Below are 8961 nucleotides of genomic sequence, written 5' to 3' on the forward strand. Positions count from 1 at the left end.
CGCAGTTCTTCTTGCCGGTCTCGCGTTCGAGAAGAGTTTCTCACAAATACTAATACTACTACTACTACTACTACTACTAATAATAATAATAATAACAACAACAATAATAATAACATTAATAATAATAAAACATGTCTGGGTGAAAGCGATTTTCCTTAGTTAAGCAGTTACCTCAAGAGGCAGCCGTAAGTAATCGAGCGCCTACCACCCAGTAGGAGTGCTACAAGATGGCGCAGGCAATATTTGAGGTGCTGGAAGGTATGAGTATTTATTTATTTGCAGCGTAATTACAGTTACCCAAAACGTTTGCTCCTACTTTAGATATTTCACTGATGTAGGCCCATTCGGAAACGCAGAAAAATAACGTAAATCCACGTACAAGCCTCTGGTTTTGTTTCAATCAGGAAAACAGCACATAGGAAGGACTCTGTATGAATGTAAACAAACAAAGTGATTAAACACTTTTTCGACCTAACGGACAGCTTATTATTAATCGTAGTCATCGTATTGCAGTCAGATGGTAAATGTATTTACATTTCAGGGTGATTTTCTTTCCTTCAGGCCCTCTTAATGACAAGACTTTGTAATATTACTGGACTAACAGCCTGTTTGTTGTAAATGGATTATTACTGTTTTTGTTATTGTAAGTGAGTACAGTATCAGGAGATTACTGTACGCAGATTTGAAGTGGATGTAGAGATATCCTTATCGAAAGCTGTTAGTCTTCCACACTAATATTGCTTCTGATCACAGTTGATTAGATAAAACTACTAATTCATGTTTAGACATTTCAGTAAGTCATGCATCAGACTAAAATGGATCTTTGCAGCAGGTGAATTCTTCTTCTTCTTACTCTTCAGGCATGGACAATCAGACAGTGATGGCAGTCCAGTCACTGCTAGACAGCCAAGGAGGTGTTCCTGACCCAAACAACCAAAACGTCTCTGGGACGCCAACAATCCAGTCTATGGGTATGTAATAGCATGCACAGCTGTGGGACAGGCTGTGTCATTGTCCTGTTATTCTTTTATGTCAAGAGACATGTCATCCATCCATCCATTTTCTGACGCCTATCTGGGTCTGGGTTTTTGGGCAGAAGGAGAGATGCCCGCCCATCTCTTCTAGCTAATCCAGGAGGACACCAAGACATTCCTAAGCCAGCTGAGATATTTCTCTTCATTCTGTCCTGGATTTTGCCCAGTGCATTCTAAAGGGAGGATGTGTCGGAAAAATCCCTCAGGTAGCAGGTATTTTTGCCAGAATCACCTCAACTGGCTCCTTTCAGTGTGGAAGAGGATCAGACAAAGGGCAATTCAGAAAACCCCAATACCAAGAACTAAAAATAGAGAACAGTTTACCCTGCCTAGGAGAGGGTTACCAAGGAGTCAGACATGTGGCTTGAGGCAGAGCGCCTGGTGGTCAGGCCTTATCCACGGGGCCTGTCCAGGCATAGCCAGAATGAGCAACAATGAGCCCACCACAAACAAAAGGTACCACAGGGGTTCGGTGCCTTGTGGATTGGGTGGCGGTCAGTGACCCTGGTGGTTGGATTCAGTTTAATTTGATTAATCATCGCAGAGACCAAGGTTCTTGAAAAGTCTTGTCGTCAGATCAGCTTATTAAGTAAATGTCAGTTAAAACAATGTAAGTAGTTTATAAGCACATGTTTTTCATCCTGATGTTATTGCAGCTCATATTTGTGTCACATAACAAAAACCTTACACAAAAAGAAGAATCTAGAGGCAAGAATTTGACACGTTATTACGTTTTTGTTATTAGTTAGTTAGCTATTAGCTGGTTCATCAAACCAAAATGAGGTCCTCGTGACAGACTCGACTGCTAGTTTAATTTATCTGGTGGTGCACACTTTTTGCTGTGAAATGATGTCATCGTGTGCAGTCTTTGAAAAATACTTTTCCGCTAAAATAGCTATTAAAGCCAAGTGCATCACTGCAAAAACATTAAAGGATGAATATCACCACCCATTAAATGTCCAAAAGTGCATTAAGATCCTCAAAATTGACTCATGTGTGTCTTTTTTTCCCCCGTCTGCTGTTTCTTGCTGCCTAAAACCTTTATACAGACGACGAAGACGTGTTCCTGTGTGGGAAGTGTAAAAAACAGTTCAACTCTTTGCCTGCTTTCATGACGCACAAGAGGGAGCAGTGCCAGTCTAGCACCCCTTCTCTGTCCACAGTGTCCTTGGCCTCCACCAATGCTTACACGCCTGTCCCGTCTATTAGTTCGGTACCGCAGACTCCTGCCAACAGACAGGTGAGGAAAGCAAAAGGGCAATTTATCTGTGGGGGTGATAAATAACTTGCTCGGTTTAATAAGTTAGTTGTGCAGAGTGCAGAGCTTAAAGCAGTAATAAAACTGATAAGAAATGTAAGGAGAAGTGGGAAAGAGGTAATGGTCTGAGGTAAAGCTGACCTGATGGTAAAAGTATTTTATAAATACGTTATATAAGAGGCCAGGACTGTAAAGGAAAAAAGATTTTGTTATAATGATTCAAAAAGCAGCTGATGTGACTGTTTAACTTGGCACTCACACAGGTGTCCACCTACATCACAGTCCCTCCCTCCCCTTTGACGCACACTCTGGTCCAAGGCAACGTGCTCGTCAGCGATGACATCCTCATGTCTGCCATCTCAGCCTTCACCTCCATCGACCAGCCCATGGCCCCCATGCAGACTCCCATACAGGTACTGTTTGCTTCCTTCTCTCTTTCACGCCCAGCATTTGAATTTATTACATCCTGTCACCAAATCTGTGCGCTTCCTTTATGACAGAGTAACCTGAGCATGCACACAGCCGGTGTGTCCTACTTACAGCACCATCACCACCACCTCCATCACCTTCATCAACCGCAGCAGCAGCCCCCGCAGCAGCAGCAGCAACAACAACAACAGCAGCAGCAGCAGCCGCCCTCCCATCCCCTGCCACCTGCACAGCCCACCCAGCAGACACTCACTTCCCAGGTCCCGGCGAGCCACAGCAACTCAGTGGTGCAGGTGTACAGCACTCTGCCCCACATGGTCGGAGGTGGAGGGGGTGGCGGGGGTGGAGCTGAGATCCACACACTGGGTTTGCAGCCTTTCCATCCTGTGCAAGTGAGTGAGGCTTGCTGTTTGGTTGCCGTCGCAGTGGTTAAAATGATACGTTTCCAGTTTCTGTGACCATGCGTGTCTTCCTCAGGTGCCCAGTCAGGGTGTGGAGAGTCATTCGTTCACAACCCCTCCCGTGTACAGCCCCGGGAAGCAGGGCACCAAAACCAAGACCTGCAGCATCACTGCCAGCATGGCGGAGCTGGGTGACTTTGAAAAGGTTATCGTTCCCAAGCGACCGAGGAACTGTAAAAAAAGCTCAGATGGAGTCGCAGGTATGTGTGGAAAAAGATTACATTTGTAGGCTACAGTTTTTATCTAATGGAACTGTAGAAGACAACATGATGGATGTTTATATAAACTGTATTAACTGTTTATATAAACTGTATTAATTGTCTGAATTGGACTCCTCAGCAGAGCAGCTCAAGGGAAAAGGTCCGAAGCTCAAATGTAACTTCTGTGACAAAGTCTTCTCGAAAAACTTTGATCTCCAGCAGCACATTAGGAGGTGAGTTGCTTTCCAGGATGTAGAATCGACCAACTTTAAAGCTGAAATAAAGGATTCATTAAAACAATTTCCCTCTTGCAGCCACACGGGAGAGAAACCGTTTCAGTGCATCGTCTGTGGCCGAGCCTTCGCGCAGAAGTCCAATGTGAAGAAACACATGCAGACACACAAGGTGCTGTGATATAGAGGTATCTGCATGATGTATTTAAATTTTAATCAACACACTAACAACAGCTGTCTTTATCTTACAGGTGTGGCCTATGAGCGTGGCCAGCACTGTGTCTAGACTACCAATCACAGTAAAGGTGGTGCCAGTGCCCCCCAGTGAGGAAGAAGAAGGCGGGGAACAGCAGCAGGAAAGTGAGCGGGATGAGGACGGGATGCAGGAAACACAAACAGAGGAGCCAACGCAAGCAGGTACCGTCTGTTAAATAGCACACAGTGAAAAACACACTGCAAGCAGAGCCCGGTGTAGATCCAGAACCCACTGAAGAGACTAAGGCCCAGTTTACTTACACATTGTCAGTACAAAACTGGGCTTGTTTTACTCTCCCTTTATGTATTTTTGGGAGTTTACTAACATTTGCTAACTGTGCTTATATCTGACGCAGAACAAAAGCATGTTTTTGCATTTGATATTAAATGAACTGACTGCACCTGTGTTTAGAAAGCAGCACAGCTTTTGTAAATCATCTGTAAAACTAACCACACATATGAGCGCTTTTTGGAGATTGTACTTGCATGGTATTTTGTCACGTTTAGTTAATCTTGCCGTATATGCCCTGTCTGACCTGGGAATACTTCAGGATCTCCCAAGAGGAACTAGAAAATGTTGCTGACGACAAAGACATCTGGGACACTTTGCCACTGCGACCTGATTTCCAGATAAGCACGAGTTAATCAATGGATTTCAAAAAGTTTGCTTAAAATGTTATTCAGAACATCAACAATTGAAACTCAGGCGAAAAGGGCTATGTAAAGTTAGAAGTAACGATCAGCTACAACACGAGACAATTTTAAAAGTAAAGTAAAAAATGTACCTGATTTAAATTTGGTCAAACTTCTCTTCGAGATTGCATCCTCGCACACTTCTGGACTGTTTCCAGTCTCACAGGAAGTCCTGTTCTGACCCTTTGTACCACTGACTTCCTGTGTCGAACCAACCTGACTGTCATGTTGAGACCAAACTGCAGTTTTTCACAGGGTCCAAGCCCAGATGCGGTGCTCCAGGTCAGGACCATGACCAGGCACAGACACTTTACCACCTCAGGTCCTGTGATAAAGTTCTACTGTTTAATATTGTGACATCTAAGTAGGAGCTTTCTAGGCAAACGCTCTGAACTCCTGGAGCAAAGCAGTCAGCTCAGTACTACTCAGCACATTTGCCTCCTTTGTAGTCCTCGCCAAAATGACAGCTGATAGGTCTGACGCTGACACTGCCTGACACCAAGTCAGAGTGAATGAGCGAGCCAGAAATAGCAGCATCAGTGAAATCAATCCAGTGATTCTAAGGAGATAACGTTGAATGTGACAGCAGCCAGATTTAAATCAGGCGGGCAGATTGCTGCTGTGTCCCTCAGCTGTAGAGGTGTGGCGGTGTTCCTCAAGAAGTCTGTTTTTGTCAGTAACAGTGACTGTCACTGATAAATCAGCCTCTACTGTCTTTTCATTGTTATGGTTTCTTGACACATGTGGACACTCACTGCTTGACTGCAGAAGCACCTGGGGAGCTGGAGGAGAGAGTGGCCGAGGTTCGGGCTGATCCAGAGGGCAGCCAAGTGGAGGATGTGCAGAGCAGGCAGAACCAGCAGTGCCCGGCTCAGACCAAACAGATCGTGGTGATAGACAGCTCCTACCAGTGCCAGTTCTGCGCCAGCAGGTTTAAGACCTACTTCCAGCTCAAGTCCCACCTGACCCAACACAAGGGGGAGCAGGTGAGTCATAAAGACATGATGGGTACACATTAGAAAACTGTGCTGATGAGTTGGATTGACTGAAAACGTCCAGACACACACGGGGTTAGTCACTCGGACTTTGTGACTGTTTTCCTGCAGGTTTATAAGTGTGTGTTAAAATCATGCTCCCAGACCTTCCAGATTCTGGATCAGTTTTTGGAACACATCCGGACGCACCAGGAGCAACTGACCTACCGCTGCCACCTGTGCAGCAAGGTGTTCCCCTCGCTCTTTGAGCTGGGACTCCACCAGTACTCCCATTCCCTCTGCCCGCAGCAAAATACACGCAAGGAGGCCACCGTGTACAGGTCAGCTCAAGCACTTATCCTCGAGTGGAAGAAGGAGTAGAGAGAAGAAGTTTGGAGAGGTGGAGAGAGCCTGCTTGCATAAATCCCATAACACATATGTCATATTCCTTTGTTGCATAGTTTGTCTTGAGCAGGTCTCACGTTCACTGTTCTGCTGCTGTAAATAATCACTTGTACTTTTGCCTGTAGCAAAAATTATATATCACGTCTTACTCTGAACTGCATGTCTACTAGTCATTTCTACAGTTGTCAGACTGAATGCGCTTCTTCATAGGATTTGTTAACAGTGACAGTTTACGTTTTTCCTTCAGATGTGTGAAATGCCAAAGCCGATATTCTACGCAAGAAGCGTTAGAGCAACACCTGCTAACTGCATCGCACAGCTTTCCCTGCCCACACTGTCAAAAGGTACACTATGACACACCCGACGTTTCACCTTTTATTCACTGTGTATGCACATGTTAAAGTAGGCTTCAGATTCCCTGTGCCTAATGCAACTTGGCTTGAATGGTTTAGTTCATGAACATAGGTTTGAGCTGTTTGAGGCGTTTTGTTTCCCGTGTCAGTTCAGTCTCTGACTCACGCCCTTTGCGACCATCAGGTCTTCCCATGTGAAAGATACTTCAGACGCCACCTCCCCACTCACGGCGTTGGCGGCAGGTTCAAGTGTCAGATCTGCAAGAAGGCCTTTAAGACGGAGCACTACCTCAAACTGCACACACGGATTCACTCAGGTTATCTTTTCATCTGTTTGGCTATGTTGTATGACCTCATGCACCGCAGACTATATGTAAAACATGCACAGTTTCCCTTCTGTTCAGTTATTATGAAGGAGGTATTTATTAATGTCAGAGGAAATTAGGTGGTCACAGTTGCTCCAAGTGACTAAGAACAGCAACTATTAATACAATGTATTACAATGTTACAAAATAGCTCTAATATATACAGATACATACAATGGAAGACTATGGGACTGGAATAACAGGACAGACTAGAGCAGACAACAGACAGGTAACGATTAAGTCAAGGCTGCATGACAAGAAGGTGCTGAGAGGGGTGGGTTGTAAGGTGGTCTGCAGATGTGCAGTGACTCTAGACTGGTTTTAGCATCTCATGAGATGTGAACACCCGATTTTGTTCGCTGTGCATACAGCTTAGGCGTAAGTTTAATGCTGATTCCATTTTCTAGGTGAAAAGCCATATAAATGTTCCCTCTGTGAGGCGACGTTCAACAGGAAAGACAAAGTGAAGCGACACATGCTCATTCATGAACCCTTTAAGAAATACAAGTGTCCTTTCAGGTGAGACCTTTAAGTGGGAAAGCCCTGTTCTCTTCTGTTTGTTTTTCCTTTTCTAAAAGTTATTCACTCTTGTTTTTCTCATTTTCATCAGGACACATGTCGGTTGCACCAAAGAATTCAACAGACCAGACAAACTCAAGGCCCACATCCTGTCACACTCTGGTGAGTGGATAACACCAAGAATATTTTTGAGGAAAAAGATGAAGAAGCACTGTTAGGGATCTTCTGTATTCCAGATACAGTATGTATATGCGAATATTTTAATGCATCATCACATGAACTTTTTTCCAGGTATCAAGCCCTACAAGTGTCTGTTCTGTCAGAAGGCGTTCAGCCGCAGGGCTCACATGCTCGAGCATCAGCAGTCCCACACTGATAACTACCGCTTCCGTTGCTCCACCTGCAACAAGGGCTTCACCAGGCAGAGCTATTACAGAGATCACAAATGTCCTGCCGCAGGAAATGAGCTGGAAGCAGAAATGGGGACGGGAGAAATGGAGGGAGACGAGGTAGAGGAGGCTGAGGAGAAGGACGGAGAGGATGAGCAGAGAAGAAACGGGTTTACGAGAAAAGCAAAAAGGACGGAGACAGGGGGAGATGATGGAGCGGTGGGCAATGGCATAAATGGCATCCGGCAGCAAGTGGAAACACATGGGGAGGCGGGAGAGGAGAGAAGGAATGATGAGGGCTGTCAGGCTGTGCTGTCCATCAGCACCATCGAAAGGCAGACAAAGGGAGAAGAGGAGGAGGATGACGGGGTGAATCATGGTGGAGGAGGACTGGAGCAGATTTCAAGCGATGACCAAAACTGTTTGCAGCAGCCATGTTTGTAGTCCTAATGCCAAGTCCGAATGTTTCCAGGACCAGTCGACAAGCTTTGTTATCCTTTTTTTTATTATTTAAACCACACATTTACATAACATTATTTGTTTTAAATTAAAACGTCATTTAAATTATTACACTGGATTAACAGGAACTGGAAGATTTGAAGGATCTGTTGGATCTATGATGCCCAGTGGAAAGTTTCTAAATTCTTGTATTATGTGCAAGTTCAAACCACGCCGGCTCCGTCACAACATAATCTCAAGCCTTTGCCAAAATGGTCTGTTTTCATGTCATTTCATGTAACGACAAATAAAATTACTTTAAGGTTTGTACGTGACTCAAAGTGTAATTGTGTCTATTTAAATGCATGTTAGTGCATGTTTTAGTGCAGGTGCCACCAAAGCTGCTGACGTTATAATGGTTTCAGTTTTGGCTTTGGTTGGGTCACTCAGCGAGTCTGAGAAGCATTTCAAAGCAGCTCTGGGGGAAAGGGGAACTTCTGGGGAACTCCTCATCAATGCACTCAAGAGTATTTTGGTAGGCTGGCCACTGCTGGGATGGGTCACCACACTTCCAGGTTTTCTGTTTGGGTAATGGGTCTTATCGTGGCTCACTAGAGTCCCAAAGCCTTAGAAATGCCTTTCTTTTACCTGCTTCACTTACCTCTTGGTCTAGATCATAGGTGTCAAACTCTGGCCCACGGGCCAAATTTGGCCCGCAGCCTAATTACATTTGGCCCGCGAAGCCATACCAAATTATTATTAGAGCTGGCCTACTGGTATTATACAGCTAATATATATATTGTTTAGTATTAAGCTTTGCTTGTTCCATATTCAGTTTTTCAGCAAAACTTGTTTGAGTCCATAAGAAGAGATTCATTCTTAAATCTGGAGGAAGATTTTTTTCCAATAAATATTAATGTTAGCCCGCGACCTTGTTCCAGTTTTGAATTTTGGC

The 8961-nt window shown here is 44.6% G+C and overlaps 1 protein-coding gene across 2 annotated transcripts; it reads left to right on the forward strand.

Moving 5' to 3' along the window:
• The first annotated feature begins 197 nt into the window (after positions 1–197).
• Positions 198–8341, forward strand: znf341 (zinc finger protein 341). 2 transcript variants are annotated; one of them, XM_085443113.1, is made up of 16 exons: positions 198–258; positions 861–971; positions 2084–2274; positions 2556–2705; positions 2793–3113; positions 3199–3382; positions 3522–3615; positions 3697–3787; positions 3867–4032; positions 5332–5549; positions 5670–5878; positions 6190–6286; positions 6480–6612; positions 7068–7179; positions 7271–7341; positions 7471–8341. In XM_085443113.1, the coding sequence occupies exons 1-16, from the start codon at positions 228–230 to the stop codon at positions 8010–8012; spliced, it is 2721 nt and encodes a 906-aa protein (XP_085299239.1). In that variant the 5' UTR covers positions 198–227; the 3' UTR covers positions 8013–8341. The 2 variants fall into 2 exon arrangements, with proteins under 2 accessions (XP_085299239.1, XP_085299240.1); XM_085443114.1 differs by having other exon boundaries at positions 3525–3615.
• The last annotated feature ends 620 nt before the right edge of the window (positions 8342–8961 follow it).

The sequence above is a fragment of the Copadichromis virginalis genome, linkage group LG20 (assembly GCF_057382275.1).
Source record: "Copadichromis virginalis isolate Kocher_CV1m ecotype Utaka linkage group LG20, C_Virginalis_male_GT1.1, whole genome shotgun sequence".
Lineage (NCBI taxonomy): Eukaryota > Metazoa > Chordata > Actinopteri > Cichliformes > Cichlidae > Copadichromis > Copadichromis virginalis.